At 39.6% G+C, this 21,581-nt stretch overlaps 1 protein-coding gene across 1 annotated transcript in view; it reads right to left on the minus strand.

Annotated features, from left to right (window-relative positions):
• The window catches only part of brinp3a.2 (bone morphogenetic protein/retinoic acid inducible neural-specific 3a, tandem duplicate 2), a 49,801-nt gene that overhangs the window by 14,779 nt on the left and 13,441 nt on the right, over window positions 1-21,581 (minus strand). The window contains exons 2-4 of the mRNA XM_076726430.1: window positions 16,713-17,069; window positions 3,869-4,059; window positions 1,572-1,762 (exon numbers count right to left, since the gene is read on the minus strand). Of these exons, the coding sequence (XP_076582545.1) occupies window positions 1,572-1,762; window positions 3,869-4,059; window positions 16,713-16,933 (603 nt within the window). The 5' untranslated portion in view covers window positions 16,934-17,069. The remainder of the gene's footprint in view (window positions 1-1,571; window positions 1,763-3,868; window positions 4,060-16,712; window positions 17,070-21,581) is intronic.

The following is a 21,581-nucleotide window of genomic DNA, read 5'->3' on the forward strand; positions in this document are numbered from 1 at the left end:
AAACCCTAATTCCCGAGAAATGAAACACACAAAAGCAGCTGCCTCTGCACCTCTGATGTGCCCACCTTAGCTGCAAAAGAAATACCCAACCCTCCCTGAACACAATGTAGTGAGAGGACAGAGCTTTGATAAAAGTACAGGGAGTTTGATTCATGTTCTGCTACAGCAGAGAAAGCCACACTTCACAAGCTGACTACCACTGTGTTCTGAGGAATGAAAAAGACAGAAAGGAGGGTCATCCTCCCCTCCGTAGCCCTATTAACCCCATGCTACCTGAAGGTGACAGCCAGAGGCAGAAACCTGTCACGAGCTGTGTTTCACAAGATTCATTTATCTTCCCCTCACCATATGTGCACATCACAGAGCTTCCTCCAGACTCGATTTGCTTGTGGCGGCTGAAGATCATATCTCATCACAAGCGGGCTGATAAAAAGCATCATTCTCCACTTTACCGCTGATCATTGTATTATAAGAAGGAAATGACACACAAAACTACAAGTATGGCTTTTAGAGATGCAGTTTTCTACTTTGCAAATGACACCTGGAAGCGGCAGACAAATTTCAGCCGAAATCTGTGATTGTTTCTAATGAGCAGTGTGTGGACTGTATATAGAGATGACAGCAGTGTGTGTGCAGTGTGCAGTGAGTTTGTATTTCTTCACTGTCTATATTTATTTAGTACAGTTTTCTTTAATGATATTTACTTTTCTGATACTTCTTGAATTTGTTGGCTTTTCTGCATTGTTGCTCATCATCTGTTAGGATTTGCATTGAAAATCTGTTGTCAGATGCATTAACAATAACACTTCTCCACACACTGTCATTTACACGTTTGACATTGCCAAGGTCAGCATGTATTTGAATGTCACTGAAAGTAGTTGGCGTAGGACAGACTATCATATAATATCATTTCCACTAATGGTAATTATGCCTTGCTTTCATTTAAAAAGGGGTTCAAAAGAGGCTTCTCTGGGCAGCTTCCCATGTTATAGCAGCTCCAGATGGCAGTGAGAGGTAAGGCCTAAAACCCTGGAATCATGTAAGCACGATGTTGTGCAAGCTCATGTTTACAGTCAAAGCCAGTCTGATGCTTTATAACAGAGGATAAAAAACAGGAGCACAAGGTCTTATGTTTGTGATTCCAGGCTTCTTAGAATAAAGCACTTGCTCTCTTCTATTTCTGTTCTGAGTTTATTTTACATTGGTCATACCAATTCCAGTGTAATGTATAATTATATTCAGCTTTTCTTGTAGCCCTATTTTGCCTAATTTAACTACTTAGCAGCTTACTCAAAGTCTGTGAAAATAGCGTCCAGACCTCCTTACCAGACGCCTAACCCTTGTCACCATACATATATATCTATAAATATACACATAGAGAGAGAGAGAGAGAGAGAGAGAGAGAGAGAGAGAGAGAGAGAGAGAGCGAGAGAGAGAGAGAGATAATGCTTTAAGTTATCTGATTTTCAGAAAAATGTGATTTTAGTTTGGCTCATGGAATATCTGATGGTCGTTGCAGTAGTCTGAGAATGCGTATCAAGAACTCAACAAAAGAGATAAGAAGGCGTTACCTTGATGGCAGTGGAGGCGATCTGGATGTGGTGCAGCTTGCGCAGGGTGCTTTCCCTGTCGATGAAGTAGGAGGCAGCCAGCTGGTGCAGAGCTTCCAGAGTCACAGTGGAGGAGTTACCCGAGTAATCGCTCACCTCTGCTTTCTTGCTCAGTTTCCTCTTGTCCACAAATATCGTTAAGGCCTCTTCTCCTGCACAGAAACATAGCATTTTATTGTTAAATTATTAAAGGGATAGGCTTTGCCCATTATCTATTGCTATTTAGGGCTTCTAACTATAATACCACCTTTAGCTTCTTGAGGACAGAGGCGCACTCCTCTGACATAAAATCAAAGAGATAATATCTCAAGTGTTTCAGTGATTTTTGGTGTTTGGTTTGTCTGTCTTTGAGGCGAAGCACTCATGCTGATGTGTTGTATTGCACTTCCCACAAATCCCTTGTCAATCCAAAACTCTGCCAACTATTGTGAGATCCCTCCACTTGGATTACTTGTTGATGAAGTTTGAGCACCTGCATTTGCCACTGTTTTCATCATGGCATACGAGCCATGATACCTTTTTTTTGCTCTGAATTATTCCCATTGCTCTACAATTTAACATTTAGCCATAATTTTAAAACACAGCACCTGCTCTGCTGCAGAAGAGACACATACTGTGCTCCAAATTAATGGTGGTTAAGAGCACAGGAGCAGCCATACAGGAGCCTCTGAAGCACAAAAGACACTTGACCACAATTAGGGTAAGCCACGTCACCCTGTATCAGTAGCCACTGATCATAGCAATCAGCACTTCATAAGTCTCGAGGCCGTGGTGCAGCACACTCTTTGCCTGAGAGTCCCCAGGACACTGCACATCATTTTTCTCATCATAATGCAGTGTTAATGCTTCAGGGCCATTCTTTCTGCCCACTGCCTTCCTTCCTCAGCCGCTGAAGGGCACCCTCTTAATATCACAATCTATTTATTAATTTCATTAAGTCCATCTGTTTCTGAACACAGAGGCAATCCATTCAGAACCACAGAGGCATATCTATGGCAGCAATCCAAGGCAAACGCCTCATTCTCCTCTCTTCATACCACTAAGTGCTGGCTGGGAGCCAGAGTGAGGGGCTGCATCAGCTCAGCAGCTGGTGGGGTTGCATTACATGCAGCCACTCACAACAGCGACCTTTTCTAAGCCAGGAGTCAGGTCTAAAGTAATTGACAAGTGTTGCTCTGTAAAAGCAAATCTGCTTCGCAAGACTTGCCTGAGCCATTCTGGCATCTTAAATGAGCTTTTTTTTTTTTTTTTTTTGGTTTGGTTTTTCTTCTTTTTTCTTCACTCAGAGGGCCATTAATGTTAGTCTATTCATCACACAGAAAAACAAAAATTGGGTGACTTTGATTCGGAGTGGGAGTAGCAGGTTCACAATACACAGGCTTTTACATGTATTCATACAGCTCTGAAAAATGATTCTGTGCTGCGGTGGTATATTGTGTTGTTGTGATGTGTTATTCAGTTACTTACTGTGATTGAGTTATTGTGCCATGTCCATCTGTTTTCCATATGCAACGCCTGGGAGAGCAAATTCTAAAAGCTTTTATCAACACAAATTGTATACTTTACTGAAGCCTCGTAATTCATTAAAGCACATTTTTCCTCATACTACTGTACTATAAATATTTGGACCAACTAGCTCTATGCTGGATTCCGATCATACTTCTTCATTTCTGTGTCTACTACATGAAGCACCAGCTGGTGAGCATGCTGACTTTACCTAATAATCTTTTATATATTGTTGCTGTATTGCGTTAGTATGATCATCACCGCTGTAACCCTTTTTTCAGGGTTATCAGTTTAAATCAAGTCTGTTGATAAAAAATTTTTTTTTTAACCAACTCAGAATTAATCTTCATCAGCCACCCTGCTACAGATGATACAATGTGACAGCAATGTGAACTGTTTTCCAGCAAAACAGACAGTCACTCACTAAAAATGACAAGAATGCTTTTGTCTGCACCTGTCTCAAATAAAGAACCCATTGTTCCAAAGATTACTATGATTTCTGAATGTGTCTCGTTTGTTTTTCGAAAACTGTGTAATTGCTGAGCCAGAATGCAAGGCTGGACATGAAACACTTAGGGTTGCACAGCTTACTGAACAAACAAAATACTAGTTGCTTGTTGGTGGGATCTGTTTCACCAATGTATTCCAAAAGGCTAATTAGTTAGCGCATAAGGCTTAATATATGCCATTATTAAGATATTTTAAAAATGTTATCAACCTAAAAACAGCAAAATATCTTTATTTTCACTTACCTCCCAGTGTAGCTGACAACAGGAAGTGAGTCCCATACTTCCGGATCAGATTGTCAGTGATCATCTGGGTGGTGGGCCTCCGGCCCAGAAGTCGAATGTTCCTGATGAACTCAGGAGTAAGAGGTAATGGAGACTCCAGGAAATCTCTCCTTTCCACCGCCAAGTTGTTTACCTTCCATCTTCCAAACTCCCTGGAAGGGATAATAGGAGAAACAAATATAATTTACAATTAAAGGCGGAGTTCTATTAAGAGTGCACTATAAGAGAATTGAAATGGTAAGTCAATTAATACATCTATTAAAATATAGCAACACTATCTAGGTACATGATTTGCCTAAAGCTGAGTATGCAGCTGGAGAGGACAAGAAAAGAGAGACAGAGACAGAAGAAAAAGAGAGAACGACAGAGAAGCTAAATCTATTCATTATGTCCCTCTGTGCTGTTACAATGTAAGGAATCCTTCGACCATGCCGACACTGCCTGAACTAAAGTGAAAGTGAATTGATGGAGAAAGAAATAGAGAATTAGAAAAGGAGAGAAAGACAAAAAAAAAACAAAAAAAAAACATCCAGACAAAAACGTGGTATCATTTGAAACCGTGATTGCCACCTGGGACGGATACGTGCTTCTACTACACAGCTGACAGATGTTTTCCTTAATAGCCCCATCATGAGAGATATACATCGAGATGAATAAAGTACAAGGTGGTACAAGAAATAGCCCCATTGCTCAAATAGAGCATGTTTTCTGTAATGACAGAGAAACAAAGTGGCTGCAAAAATGTCAGAAAATGGTGAAAGCAGTGTGAACAAAAGACTAACAACTAACACTGTATGTCTGACTTCAACCATGAGTGCAGCTTATATGCTGTGTTTCTTATGAATACCTAATGCTTCATTGATTATAATATCTCTGGGCATGTTCATATTCGGTGGCATCCGACAGCTTTAAGATGATAACACGATGCACAATACACAATGAATCGAGTCCAGGCAGCAGGAAGGGAACAGAATTTTAATAAACTTTGTATACTGTGAAGGCCAGACTTTCTTCCCGCATATCTCCCTCTGACAGCTTTTAAGCTACTCTGACTTTCTACTTTCATGTAAAAACCGAGCACATACATTATGAGAAGGAAAAAAAAAAAAATAGATATGTCAAAGGCAGCATGGTAAACCGAACTGGAGCAAAACTCAGCGAACCAAAGGATGCGGCTGTTCAATCAACAAAGACCAACCTGGCACTCTGCATGCATTCTGTCTAATCTTTTTTGTGGAACATTTGCCCAAGGCACAGTTCTTTGAGCTGATAGTGCATTTGGCAGTGCTTTGACTCGTAGCCTATACAAAGTTATTCTACTACCAAAAAGTTAAAGGTGTTTAGTGCAAGATTTCCATGTGAAGTGTCCTTCACACATACTTTTGTATACTGCGAGGCCTGCAGTTCTGCAGTCAGCTTAACAGAGAGAACAGGCTATGAATTAAAATTAGACTTGTTTTGTTTGTCTGACATTTGGCAGAACATTACAAAATTTTAGGCTTAGAATATTGTGTTTTGAGAGGAGAGGTGTATATGGCATGCTTCATATGAATAGCTCTGCAAAGCCAAAGAAGTTATCTGAGAGCGGTAAACTGGATTATTAATCTCAATACTATACATTTTAGTTTGTGGAAACAATGAAAAAAAATCTTCTTCCTCGTTTGTTTGATTCATAACAAAACTGATCTCAGAAATTTCAGTAGTCAACCACTATTTCTTTCTTTCTGATCAACATAATGTTACTTTTATGGCAGATGGAACTGGAATATAAAGTACATCAGCACCCTCTCAGTGCACTCCAAGTATGAGCAAGGTTGATAGCAGAAAGTAACTCATTTCATCATTTTACTTTTGATCTAAGACACTAATGACTGTAAAGCTTTGCAGAAGCCTCGTGAGTGTGAAGTTACTCACCAATGGAGCAAAAGTAAAAATAAAACTAAATCAGCAATTTCTACATGGAGGCTGAGCTGTTAGCTCTGAAAAATAGAATTACATTATGTTAAAATGTTGAGATGAGTTGAGATACTACACACTGCTAACTGTAAAACAAGGCTGACTCTACAGCTCTGTAGGCTGTAATGGTTGCATGCTCTATGTCTACCAAGGTTACCATCTTAATTTAATCTACTTATGGTAACATTTATAACCATTTAACACAAAGTACAGCTGAGATTGATGGAAAAGTCATTAATTGTGCATTTATTTGATCATTAATCAAAGTATTTACTGTTTTAAATTTTGACCTGATGATGCTACTAGATGAAGAGATACGGGATCACCAAAATGTAATTACAATTGATCCTGAGGGTGACATGAGTGTGTGAACCTGCATGTAAATTTCATGGCAATCCATCCCTAAAGCAACGTCGTTAGCATGGCTAAAAATGTAATATTTGAAAATGAAAATGAGGAACAAAACAAGTCCCCCTGGCCTTAGTCTTTTTCAATATTTCAAGCTAACACATCTATGAATACAAGCTTCCATACAAACATAGTTGGCAGTGGCTGCCTGCACACACACCCAGTAAGCTGCAGTGTCAAGTTGTTTAGCTCTTTACCTCCCAGAGAAAAATTCATGTAATTTCGATGAAAGTGCTTTCGTTTGCCCCGAGCAGGCAAGGCTAAAAGTTGTACTCTGACCACTGCTAACCTGCTGTCATGACAAATTGGATAAAAGAACCAACGGCCAAACTCCATATGACTAAGGCAGCACAAGATCAAAAATGCAACGTCAAAACATCTTACTTTACAGAAAATATGCTCTCAGAACTGAGTATGCAGCTCAGGAATTTCAAGTATGTGCCTCTGCTTTGTGCTTAAAGACCCTAAAATATGATGATGTCATATGAATGATGTCAACAATATATAGATCAAACTCATTTTCATTTTAAGGCATGTTTTCACCCTGTAGTGAGATTGTTTCGGAATGTCTGAGTATTAACTTTTTATGCATGTAAATAACCACAAACCTACCTTTTTTAACTTTATTGTATACCTTTAGCAATACTGAATAAAAAGAATTTAAGCGCTCATGACGAATAATGAAAAATGAATCAATATGTAGCCACCAGTTTTATATAATATGAACATTTTCAGGCATCTTGAATCATTTCTTTTCAGAATTCAGTGGACCAAGACACAGGAGAGAAAGGCCATGCCCTCTATGGAATGGAGAGGAGACACCATTATAAGAGACTCCTCACACAATATCCTGTCTGTGTCTAGTCCTTTCCTTTTACTTGGTCAGAAACAAGTACGTGCTTATTGCAATCAAAAACTGGCTAAATAGCCAATATGTACGGTATTGTCAGTTTCCAGAGTTTCAAAAGTTTTGTGTATTAGTTTTGTGTATTCATTGAGTGAAAAGGTAAAACTTTGACATTTCATTGTTAGAGGCATAAAGGGCGTTCAAACCCGTGGGATGTCGTGCTAGGAAGGTTTTTAGTTTATTTGACTCCCCAGAAGAAGTATTTTTCAGTATGTCTAGAGAGTAACATGTTCTCAATAGATCTGTTGTTAGCAAAGGAAGTGTCACCTCACATAGCTCAAGAATCAGAAGGGCAGCAGAGCTCATCCACTGTTTCACCAACAGTCAAAGTAAGAATAGCTTAAACAAGGCTGATTATATATGTGTGGGTTGGTATTGAAACTAAAATAATGAAAATTTGCTAGACAGATACACATAAGAAAACCCACCAACAGAGCGATAACCTATTTTGGCGTCTGTAACTAGGACTAATTAAATATGTACTTGTAAAATCAGACAGTGTTTGAAGACCACAACCATCTTTGATGTTTAAAAGAAGAACAGCTCTGATATTAGGGCCAGGGGCGAGATTGTATTTATTTTTTGCAAGCTCTTTCCCTCCATCACAAATCTGCATGGCAATGAATGTATAAAGAGACAGTTATGAAGTCACAGACAGATATCACAGCTGTAATTATAACAGATCGGTTGTGATTACTTTGAAATTTCTCGGGGAGGCTGCAGGAGTGTGGTGCCAATTTTTGCAATCCGCCTGGCACTGCCCCCAATTTACTCACATAATCACGCTTATATGAGAAGAAAGGAATGGGAAAAATGTCCCTCAAAGAGCCTTTGTCCTTTTTAGAGAGCACACTGTTCATTTTTGAAGTTTTTTAAGATGGGCTACATCATGATGCTTTTTAAAAAGCAAGGAAAGGAAGCCTTTCAACATCAAAACCTCGAAGGAGCCACGTGGAAATGCACATGATTAATGAGGGACTTGACTGAGGGATTATTTTTGTCAGATTTCACTGTGCGGCAGGAAATAAACATTCAGTGAATCTATGTGAACTGCACTATCCTATCAGTCAATTGTTGCACTTTTCTCTCTCCAAAATAAAAGCTTGACTGCTATAATCAGAGCGGTTTCTACAACCTTGGCTGCTGATGATGGATGGAGGGAGTGTGGCCTTTTGAAAGGGTATATATCACATTAAACCAGGAGTAATGAGGAAAGCTTGAACACCCAGATGTTTGAATGATACAAAGTGTAAATCCTGTAGAATTCAAGCGGCTGCACACAAAAGTCAAAACAAGCTGCTGCCGGAGATTTGCAACACACATCGATTTCAGCTCCTGTTACATAATCACGACTCAAGACACTGATTCACCCAATATTAAGCAGAAACTGTGGGTAGAGTGTGTGAAGTAAACGTAATGATGTTAAATGGATTGGTGGTGCCCGTTGACCTTTTTGCTGACACTGTAGTATTCAGACAAAGCCTTTGACTAATCTCTTGCTCAGATATATCTAGTGTAGCTATTAATCTTCACCTCATTTCATGCCATATAAATAAATGACCTCTTCAAATGGGACACTGTGTCTCTTGAGTTCCACTTTGCAGCGTGAGAGCACTAGTTCAAAGCCACAGCACGTTCTGTGGAAAAAGAGGAATACACAGGGAGGGAGGGAGGGAGCGTGAGGGGGTGGAGGAGGGCGGCAGGGAACAGGTATGGAAAGAGTATTCGCAAATCCCCGCTGTCGTTCGTTTATTCAGTTATCGTTGACTGTGATAAGCTAGCCCTGTCTTATCTTAAACCCCCGATAGGTTCGTCCTGCAGGGAGAGGAGGAAATGAAATGGGTTTCACCACAGAGTTGATTTTAGGGGCTGCAATCCTCCCTACAACCAGCTAAGTCATTATTATTATCAATTTCATTGCTCCTTTTCGCCAGCGTACATCAGTTTCATCACTTTAACTCTGTGGACGCTATCATGGCCAAGTTGTTTGAGTTGCTGAATTTTCTCCAAATTAAAGAGGCCCCCTTTTTCCTGGCTGGTTCAACATATCTGCATCTGCAGTTGCAGACACTAACTCAAGTGCTGTACTTTAGTCCAATTTTCCAATATTTGTACTTTACTTGAGTAATTCTATCTTATGCTTCTTTGTACTCTTACTCCACTATATAACAGAGGGAAATATTTTAGTTATCACTTCATTATATTAATTTGATCGCACAAGCTTACAAATTACATTGTATATTCAAAGATTAAACCAACTGTTCCAAAAGACCAATGTCTAGTTTTCATCATTTGTCACATGTCACACCAAAGTCACTTCACTCCTCCTATCAGATGGTTCCTTTGAAATAACCGTTAAGGTCAAATTAGGTAAAACTATGCAATATTTCAAAAATATGAAAACATTGTAGAAAAGTGCAAATATAACTATGAATTTGTGCAGCAGGACTTTCCTTCTTTCAATGCACAAGTAAGAGCCACAAAAGTAAGCTGTTACTTGTGCATTGATGCATCAGTAACAATCTAATAATGTATAATATAATATATAATAATACCTTGATTACAGGAGCCATTCTTCTACAGAAAAAAGTATTTTTTACTTTTGATACTTAAAGTGCATTTAACTGATACTTGTTAAACAGGAGTCTGAATGCAGAACTTACTTAGATCAGAGTATTTTTAGGTTGGCGTACTGGTACTTTTACTTAAGCATATGAATACTTATTCTGCCACTGTGCTTCTGATATTTCTTGTATTCACATTTATTTGCTGGCAGGTGGCCTAATGTTTAAGCAGTTTAACAGTATTTAATGCGCAAAGTGAATTTTGGACAGTCAAATAATATTTATAATGAAATCTTATCCCATAAAAAATAATCACACGCATTATCCAAATGCAATATGTTCAGAACCCAGCCAAATACATGTCAACACTCCTGCCTTCACCCTGGTGAATATGGCAGCATTCCCTTGGCAATGTTTCCAGAGGACAGGTGGCTAAGGCAGAAGGCCCACATTGTGTTTGTATTGGAAGCAATGGGTATGCTATCCAGTGAATCGCCAAAACACACACTCACACATCCACAAAAACACAAACCCTCTTTCATTTCCTTCAGACAGCTTGTTAAAAATTCTTTCAAATTCAATCAGTAAGAGGCAGGAGACTGAGTAGAGGGATAACTGGGTGTGAGTCCATTAATCTATCAGTGCTGGGGAAGCTCAAACACTGCAAGTCGGAGTACCAACTCTGGTAATCTCCCTTCTCTCTGCATTTATTAAGATGTTGCACAATTCTGGACTACATGTAAGGATGACCAGAACAGGAAATAATGTTGTGTCTTTTAATCCCCCCAATGATGATGAGCCTCTCAACCTAACATGGACTGCCAAAAATGATCATTCACAACAAACACAATTCATTTGACTAAGTTATTGTTGTTGAATCTGGCCAATGGCCACCGACACTTAATGATTTAGTTCCTCATATTATACACAATGTGTAGAACTCAGCACAGAAACTGCAGAGACAATAAGATGCAAACAAGTCAAGTTCAAAGCTCTTTTTAAGTTTTGTGAATTTCAAGCTGCTTCCACGCTGTCATTCATGGAACAGTTTCTAAACTATACAACGATCAAAAAAATTGACAGATGACCACAGCATACCTGTCAAGTTTACTTAAGAATCATGCACCAAACAGAGAGTAATTCAAGAGCCCATACTCATAGAATCTGGAGTTACAATATGTAACTAATGTTTCCTTGGTTTAACCATTAGTATATCATAATGTTGTTGCGAGCTTATCTCTGTAAATGTCTCAGTGATGATGATGGTAATGATGATGATGATTATTATTATTTTAAATAATGGTATTGCCTTCTCCATTAGTATATCTCTATGTTGTTTTGTTTTTTCCTTGTCCTTGTTTTTGTAGTTAACATTGAATGAAGGTCTGCCCTCAATGATCTCTCAAATGTAAATAAAGGTTGAATGAATGTGTCACACGCCAGAAGACTGAGAATTTGCAACCCTGTCTTAGTGTTTACAACGTTCACCATTTTAGTGTAGTGTGCTAACATGCTAACATTTGCTAAGTAGCACTATACACAGAGTACACCAGAGGCTGATGTGAATGTCATTTGCTTTACTGTCATAAGAGGAATTGGACAGACTAAGATTGTGTCTGAAGATCGAGCTTTATGAAACGTTAGTGGATTATCAAAGTTTTTCCAATTCATCCTAAGTGGGACATTAATGTCTGAATCACATTTCAAGCTCATTACGATTTATCCTCTGAAGACAATGAATGTCTGTGTAAAATTTAATGGCAATCCATCAAATATGTGATGACATATCATAATGTGGACCAAAATGGTAGGCTGACAATCAGGGTGTATATTACCATCCATCTATGCTGCCAGTGTGGCTAAAATCCTGAAATAAGGATAAAAAGGGAAACCTTAATGATGCTTTCCTCCATTTACAGTGGAATCACCACCTCCTTTTACACTTTTATGATTTTATTGAATCAAACTTAAGCGAGACAGCTCAACTAGAGAGAAATTACCGACTTCAGTTGCCTGCAGCGCTGGCAAAGTGAATAAAAGTGAGAACTAAAATAAAAACTGAGCAATTAATGGAGCTAATTTAGGGTAGACTGTCTAACCTTGTGTCTCTTAACACTTACAAAATATTAAAGGGCAGAAACTAATACCTTTTCTGATATTTTAAACAGTGGTTGAGGAAAAGTGTCATGAGGGGGGGAAAATACTATTTATTATCGTTCTTTCCACAGCCTATTTACCACAAGGAGCAATTTGGGATTGCCAAAACCTCTGAGGGGTTTTCAGGAGGAGAGACGAGACAAAGCACATCAGTGAGAATGTAGCAGTGGGATGCTGAGAAGCAGCGCTGAGGGAGTCTGCTCTAAAACACTCACCTCAGCCCTCCTCAGAGCACCTGCAGACCCCCCTGTGGTTTAAGAATCTGCTGTTGTTCACGGTGCTTGAAGTGGCTCTAATATCAAACAGCTTTCTTTTGATCAAAGTAAACTCAAAGGTGTGTGTCCTAGGTGCTCCGGTTTGCAGAATAAATTAATTGCAGATAATTATTAGCATCCCATTGTTTTAATTCATGTGTTGATGTTCAGTGATGCTTACTGACACATTAACACTATCTGCTGTAATTTACTCCTTTCTAAACCAATTGGGTGTCCTTTATTTTACGTACAAATCAATTACTTTGTGTTGATGATTTTAACATCTGTGGTGACAGCAGCTTGTGGAGCTTTTAACAGGAACGACTGCCTGAATCTAGTTCAGCGTGTATCTGGATACCTCCTGTGAATCTTTACACTTTCACTCTCATTTCAGTCTTGCTAAAAATGTGGCTATGAAAAGTTAAAAGGTTTCCAGTGGCTATGGTCAGCTTGAATTCAGTGGTTACAGTGGATTCCAATGGTGACAGGTTTTCTTGTTTTCCCTCTCTGGACGGCACTTCGTAAACTGGTGTTTTTGAGAAATTCCATAACATCTGATCATCTCTGTTAGTTGAATAATTAACCAAAGACAGTTGTTTTTAACAATTAGCTGCAATTTTAATCTCTGGCAATCCTCACAGAATGCAAATTAGTTTCATAATCATCAAACAGCGACAAAATCCTTTGAATCCATTCCAATATAGTGATAGAAAGCAAATAACTTAAAACATTTTTTTATTTATTCAGACAGGTAATCTCACTGAGACACAAGGTCTCATTCTCAGAAGAAACCTGGCAAATAGTTGGATGTTTCACAGCAATTATGTTTGCAAATTATTCAGCTAACAATTGTGCTCAGAAACTAAAATTATATGTAGGTGATAATAACCGAGATAATTCACATAAACTGATAATCACTGAAGTTATGAAATCTACCAGGACACTGGACATGGCCAAGGACAACATCAAAAATAATCAAGATACATAGAGGTGCTGCAGGTAGGCTCCACAGAGCAATAGTTAGCAGGGGTCACAAGATACATCTGAGAAGTTGAAAACATGTTTTCCAAACCACATTTTTACAAAGTGCAAATCAATATTTGATGTGTCTGCAGCATCAAATATCAAAAATTTTGCTCATATTGTTACTAATGTTTTAATCAGATACTTTTCATCTAAATCCGAAAACTTTGGAAGCTTTTTATCTCATTCAGGCAAAAGTTTTTTCATGTACGACAGCTGAAACAGTGATGCACTGAGAGGTTCAGCATGGTTTGCACTGACACAGAGCATCACTTCTTGTTGGTACACGAGTGACAGAGCTTGATTTTGAAATTTAAGGACGTGCGTTACACAGCAGAAGCATACCTGTGAAATTTGGTCCCCTTGAGAGAATTTTGCAGTGTGCCCACTTTCTTTAATAAAACAGCCTTACTGAATTTTGTATGAGCTAGCTCCAGGTGTGAGCTCCAAAAATCATCACATTTCACACCACCAACACAGGCACTGAAAGGGAGCGATCATTTGCCAAAACAGGAAAACAGAGGCTTACCCACAGCTGTATCTCTCCAGTCTTCTGGTTCAGATTCCTTTCTGAAATCAAATAGGACTGAATCCAAGTAAATTTCCAATGTAGGAAGATTTACAGGCTGTTTACTTCTTAGGTTAGTTTTTCTTTTTAATATCGTCACTATTAATCAATGCTGCATTGTGGTAATCTAGAGAGCCTCAAACACAACCTTACAGCTGACAGAAGCCTCTCGGGGGATTCTGCGATAATGCAGAGTAATAAGTACTAAGAGCTCACTAATCACTTGGCCACATGATAAGACTATTAATCTTGCCGCCCATGCAGCTAGGCTCCAACGGATCGCTGCCTTTTGCCAGAGAAGGAAATATTAAAAAGCTCTAATGCAGCAACCGTTCACTGAAGCCATAAAGTATCCTCACTCCAATCCATAGATGTCAGGAACCCTGTCTATCTCTTTCCAGAAGCCTGGACGGCATCCTCCAGAATGACAAAGGATATGATTCATGACACAATTTCCACTAATTCGGTCGCATGCCAATACCTCAGACTGTGTTGCTGTCATGACAAATCATTTTTTTCCAGTGCTAATTAATGTATTTCAGTTGACCACCTGATCAGGTGACTCCCTGGGGGTTTGAACGGCAGCAGAATGTGATGCACAGCCATACTGTCCCCTTTGTGCAGGAATATAAGATATACAGTTATGTTGCGTATTTTCTCTTACATCATTTTGATGTTGTAATAAAAAAGTTGGTAGGGAAGAGCAAAATGCACTGCTCATAAAAACCTTCTGCAGCTGCAGCTGTGAACACTAGCATCCCACCACTGAAGTGTTCAGATAACCTTATCACATACATGCTAAAATCCCCTTGGTACAACCTTGCCCTTGAATTTAATCTGTTTCTCAACCAACATATTACAACAGATGTACATTTGTAAGTTAATTCAACCAAGGCGGATGAAAGTTCACTCGCTTCCTTTCTCATCTCTATCATTTAATTCAACTTCACCTGATTTAACTGCAGTGCATTTCATTGCAAGCAATATAATGTTCACTAGCGTGCTTTAATAGGGGTCAGGTAAGGACTTGCATATTTTCTGATGTGTGGTAAGACAGCTCACCCAAAATTTGTAGAACATCTGCCTTTTAATAGGTTTGTGGTGCCTACAGGAATTATCCAGTATCAATGAAAACATGCAGGAGTTCTCCCTTCCAACATCAAAGAATGATGCTGAATCATTACATTTAGACTGCAAATCCCCTACACTGAATCTGTTCCCCCAAACTGACATAAAGACATGCACACAATGAAAGTAAGGGGGCTGCTTGCCACTAACCTGAAGCTTGAGTAATATCCCACGATCAAAAAATTAAGCTAATGACCACTGCACACCTGTCACGATAACATGATAATTGAAGTCTGTGGTCAGTGATTGAAATCATTTTGCTAATACTTCAGCAATCAGCAATGAAGTGTTCATGTTAAATTGGCTCCATCTTACAGTACAGCTCTAAATGCCTCTGAGTGTAGCAAAGGAAAGGATTTTTTATTTTTCAGTTAAGTTGCATCTGTTGCTTGAGTCGCCCATTTGTCATCTCAGCAAAGTTGTGTTGGATCCAGTCCCACCACCTCACTTAGCACAGTCACTGTAAAGATACTAAAAAATAGGTGTACAATATTCTAGATCACTGATTTTATTCATGGTAGAAGGAAGAATAACAAGAGCAGAAAGAACTGAAGAAGACGATTTTCACCATACTCTGACCGGACAGCAGCGAAGTGGACGGATGCAAAGTGCTGCTGTCCTCCTGGACAACACACCTGGAACATAGTCCTCCATCCTGTTCCTGTGCTTTACTGAACAAGATAACTGTGTTTTTTATCAACATCAGTCTCACCCTGTCATCTCATTTTGTGCTGAATTTATATTGTATGAACTTTTTTCTTTTTTGTGTTAAATGCATGATGCTAGCATGCATGCAGGTGTTTTCAGCGAACGTTAGCTAGCGCCTCCCCTTCAGCTGCTGAGTGTATAACATTTGATGTCTTTCTGTTAAACCATGTTACCAGTAACATGTCAATTCATTTGATTTTCAAAGCCACGGGATCAGATTTCTACACAATCAACAAACTAAGCTGAGTTAGCTAGCTCGGCCGTTCACGTTTAACATGTTTGTAATCTAATCAAACGTCGAGGTGAGATGTGATCCTCCATTGATTTGTTGTAAAATCTACATGAAGAACCTGGCTTTATTTCACTATTTAGCTATTTCAACTTCTACATTAAGTATGAGATGCTTGTTGCTTACATATTGTTGAGAACCCATTTGACATGATTAATTGTTCTTGTGGCTTGTATTTTGCAATAATTGTATTATTTGAAGTGCATTGGCTGCTGAATGTAATAAATGTAATGTGATACAGGCATCTCTTCTCATTGTTCAAGACAAAAAGAAAGTGAATTTAGGGTACATGGATGAAGACATGCAGACTGAGAACCTGTTCAGCGTGAGGAATGGTGTTTTTATGGATCCTGTTTTATGTATTGTACAAAAATGAAGAATTTAAATTTGTCAGTTACTGGGTGTGTTGGATACTGCATTGACTTTAATAAAAGACTCATTTTGTGAGGCACTGATTTGTCCAAGTCATTTCTGTGATAGCAATTTTCAGGGTTCTCATTTTAGATTCCGCATTTCTATAATAGATTTCACAGTAATAAACTGTGAGCTGTGGAGATTACAGTCAGAACACTAAAATAACACCATCATGCAACCAACCAGCCGACCGTATTATACTGTAAAGCTACACATTATACAGCACTGTGAAATTTTTTTTTTTACAGTAATAAACTGTTATTACAGATTACGGTAGGTACACTGCAGAATAACAGTTTCATGCTGGCAACTGTAGCTGCCAGTAGTTTACTATAAATTACCAGGGAAACATCTTCCAGTGTGACCTTTCAAAGAACAACCATGGAGACTGTTGGACGTGGCTGCTGACATCCTGCAGTCATGACTCACCTGTATATCTTGTATCTGGTGGAGAAGCCTTGTCGGTTCTTCTCCACAAAGTCAATGTACTCTGGGGAGTGGTGGAAAGGCCCTTTATCAGACAGAAGCCAGTCCAGGGGGCCCCCGGGCTTGTCATTGGGGAGGCTGGCTGTTGCTGCTGCTGCTATTACTGCAGACCGTAAACACACCCAGCAGTGAAGGCTGAGGCTGACGACGCCCCATAGAGCCATCAGAGATGGAGGGAGCGAGAAAGGGATGAGGGTGGTGATGGTGGGGGGCGTTCAGCAGCCAAAGCCACTCGTCATTAGTTGGCTCCTCCACTGGGATGACCGGGGGACCTGCATCACCTCAACGCCCCCGGAACACCTAAAGAACAACACAAACACACAGATAAGGATACATACAAACACCCACATCCAGAATAAAAGAACGACACAGAGGAATAAACAAAAACCTTAAAATATTTCAAACTCTGACAGCTCAGTGTAGCAGCAAGATGCAGATGCTTGAATTTTCTATTGTTTTAGGGGGTTCATTACACAGAAATCCTGAGACAGGTTCAGTAAACTACACAGTCCTTTTGTCTTGGATTGAATAACCCATTAATCAATTGTGTATTAAGAGGAAACAATGTTCAACAATGTTGTTAATGAACTGATCATTCATATTCATAACTTACCAAGGAAAAACAAGTATGCAGCAGCTTCTAAAATATGAGGATTCGCTGCTTTTTTTTTTTTTTTTTTTTTGAAGACCACTACTCATTTACGAAATACAGTATGGAAAAAAAAAATATATATTAATTAGTTGAATACCTTACGTTACGAATACGTGTTTGATTGTTGTCTGAACAAAACAATGTCACCTTCACACTTTCTGAAATTATCTTCTTTTGTAGTTGTGACTGTGTAAACTATTACAGTGTATTCTCCTATTGACATACCAAGCATTGGTCTACTTAGCAAACTGGAATTCAGTGTCCTAACCAAAGACACTTCATTATGTGGACAGCCCCAGATTAATGGACAGCCTCACTCTTGTTTCATCCACACCACTCAAATTGGGGAGAACATCACAGATTATGTACACAGCATCGCTCACAACAGCACAACAGTGCACATGTGAAAACAGTTGAAATATTGTAAAACATGATGTGAAATAGAATCGTACCAGAAACAATGCAAGAAATCTGACTCCACAAGTTTGTTGCCCCGGTGCACTCTGGGAGGCTTAGGCACTTGCAGTATTAATCAATATGCCGTTTTACACAGTCTGTTCAAGATGGGAGAGTTGTGCCCTGACTCTGCCTTGTAGCTCTGTCAAAACGTACAAACACGGAATGGGGGGGTATTGATGCTCCACCTTGAAGCCGATGGGGGAGGTAGAAACAGAGCCGAATTGATGTCTGTATGTAAAGGGTAAGTTGTAAGGATGGGACCGGGGTTGATATTTTGACATGCTGTGTGTGATCCACCACTGTGGGATTTAAAATGCAGCTAGCAGCAGTTAGCAGCTAACTTAAAGAAGGACATTGACTGAAAATGTCTCAGAACTGGGGAGCCAAAGAGGTCCGGGAGTTCCTTCCGACCACATAACGAGGACAGTAAAAAATGGCTTGTTATTAGAAAGGCTGCAAGAAAACTGAAGAGCACACACAAAAAAATTCTACCAGACCAGCAACCATAATGGCAGCAGTGGTAGAGGACAGCTGGAATGGCCATATATCAGCTTGTGCTATTCGATTTGCGGACCAGCCACTCTGTTAACACAGTTGCTCTACTGAGCAAAATGGAGGAGCCAGCTCCTGCTAAGACCATTGCTGCTGCATCTCCCTGCTGAGGAAAAGGTGGAAATTAATAAAATACAAGGCAGTGAGAAAAGAAATAAGGGACCTGTTGCTGGCAATGGACCGTGAAGATGAGGAGAGGGATTGGCTTGAAATGGAAAGACAAAGGGTTCATGGAGAGCAGTTGAGGAGAGAGGCGCGGGAGGTGGAGACAGAAGCACGGGATGCTGATAGACAGAAGCGGGCAGAGCAGATGAATGTCTTTGGCAAAATGTTTTGCGACATTCAGTGTGAGATGCAGAGTCAGGCCTCAGTGCTGCTGACCTGATTTCACGCATGCCAGCTCCCGCACCACAGCAACAAACTCCCAGACGACAGTACCCCGCTCCTGCACCCCAAGCGCCGTGTTATTCTCCACCACCGCAGTACCACCACCACACGGACGACACATATGGATCATTTGAGCCACCTTCCTCCTCCCTCCTCCAGCAGCTGCACTGACAGCAGTTTTACACACCATGTTGTGCCTTATACTTTTGCACGTGTTCATTGTCACTGCTTTTCTGTTCATCTGCTGTTTATTTGCACTGTTAAATAATGCTATTCATTGTAAATACATATTCAGAACTTAGAACTGGAAAACTTATTTTTAGAGACTTTTTAGACAATAAAACACTTTTGCTTGATCCATTCTGTTGCTTTTATTCATTAACATCAGTTATAACATATTATCAGATAATTATTAGCCAATAGTCTGACAGCTAATCAGAAGATGTGTGAAGATGCCTGGTATATTTTGAGAAAATCCAGCGCCTGGCATCTCTTAGGTTTCGAAAGAAGTTTATATAATGTCGGTGAATAGCTTACAGACAGAATGGACATAATAGCTTCATGGATAGCTTGGTGACCTTTGCGTGCGCACCTTGACAAGCAACTGTGGCAGGTTCAGGAACATTGGGTTGCTCAGTGTTTCACTCTGGCAAGAAGGGTTCTTTATTTTCACATAGATTGTGTGGAGCATAACAGGCAACAACAACATCTGATGCAAAAGTGGTATAAAGATCCTTTTGCTTAGCCAGGCACTTCCAATGACCTTTGAGACGTCCAAAAGCATTTTCTACCACCTTCCTTGTCGAGTTCAAACACTTGTTAAAGCTTTACTGCCGTTAATCGAGTGAGTTGTGGTTGGTGAACCCTTTCATCAGTTACTTCCTGAGGGCTAACACGGGTCTTAGATTATATGCACAGTTCTTTCCACTCTGTTAAGTTATGGATTTCTGTGGACAGAGCAATGTAGATGTATAAATTCTTCATGCAAGCTCTGCGATCCTAAACATCCTAACACTTTTATATATATGTCTGTGTGTGTGTGTGTGGGGGGGGGGGGGGGGGAATAAATCATTGTGACTGCATCCTATATGATGATTACATGTGACGTGACAAATTTGACTGTCTGATCTACACAGATATCACTGTAACATGGGACGAGGTACCCGCTCTGCCCTTCAGCCTTTCTAACTGGGCGAGTTGGATAAAACTTCATGCATCATGCAAGTGATTGTACACATCTGTGAAGAACTGAGTGTAAAGATTGACATAAAACATTGTTTATTGTTAAAAACAAATTTTAACGCAGGCTGTGATCCTTACCAGCAGTTGTGGGAAACAACAGCTTGGAGAACAATGGAGTGCCACCCTTGTGATAGTAGCAGGTTGGTGCATCATCAAGGGCGATTATTTGCATACATATGCCACTGATGGCACCAGCGCACATTGTGGAGCCATTCACAGTGAATGATTAGTCTCAATACATTTTAAATGAGCTGCTTTGTACTTTTACTTAGGTAGAGTTTTACACGTATGTTTTTAAATTCAATAAAATATCATCAAAGTAGCAGTCAATCAAAGTGAAAAGAAATAAATAGGTCTTGTGTACCGACAAGAAAGAAAAAGAAAAAAAACGTCTGTGGATGAGCTCTAACATTAAAAGCAAATGCAAGAGGCAGTGTAAACTTCAGCCCATTTGGTCACTGTTTATACATCTATTGGGTAGCATCCGGATGACAAACAGGACAGGTACAACGAGTTTAACGTATAGTCATTTTACTTCCACAGTTACTTATTCTCCAGGGAGCAGAATTGGCTGTGCTGGCTGCATCAAACAGGCTACTTTAACATTTGATCTCAAATTAATAATGATAAACATATTCACGCAGTTAGGACCGGGGATAATGTTATAACAGCACAGTCAGCTACTTCCGTAGCATCTGGGACGCCGCATGACAGGCCGGTTAGCGCGTCAAACTACACGAGTACAGACACCCGGTTGTGAACGACAATCGGCCACGTCGATGGTAATTCGTCGGCCAAGACAAAATCATCTCAAAATCAGGCTGGAATCATGTAGTCTGAAACAGGCATAACTGGTGCAGGTTTAAATTTCATGGGTGATTGCTGTAATGATAGCTTTAAATGTCAGAATCAGAATCAGATTCAGTAATACTCAATTGATCCCAGAGGGCAAAATGGGTTATGTTACAGCTGCTCCATTCTAGAACAGAAAAATTTAACACCATTGACAAAGTATAACAAAGCCTCTGCCGTGAACTGCTTTTTCTGCTCCTCTTCAATTTCTGGTCCAACATATTTCTGGTTGTACACACACAACGCATGAATCTGCCATAATGTCCGTATCATTTGGTATGCACAACAACCTTGCTTGCGTATGTGGAATGTGCAAAAAATGCAGCACTCATTTCACCCTATTGTTATTGTTTTGAAAGAAAAGCTGCTGCCCACACTTGACATTGACGTTGTTGTGTTACATGTGACGCTTCTCTTGCTTCTGTCGTTAATAAGTTTTAATATTTGTATTTCATTGTGAATTCAATCGAATCCAAACAAGAATCAACCCGTTGGTAAAACTGTTATTTTCAACATTTTACACTACAAGAGAAAAAAAAAAAATGTAGGTTGCTGAAATCAAAAAGAGTCTGAAGATTTAGTTATGATTTCTAAAAATAAACGAAGCATTGATCAATAAAGAAGTAACCTTTAGTTGCACTCCTTTAGCAATAAATTGGATTTCTTTG

Source organism: Chaetodon auriga, chromosome 3 (assembly GCF_051107435.1).
Source record: "Chaetodon auriga isolate fChaAug3 chromosome 3, fChaAug3.hap1, whole genome shotgun sequence".
Taxonomy (NCBI): Eukaryota; Metazoa; Chordata; class Actinopteri; order Chaetodontiformes; family Chaetodontidae; genus Chaetodon; species Chaetodon auriga.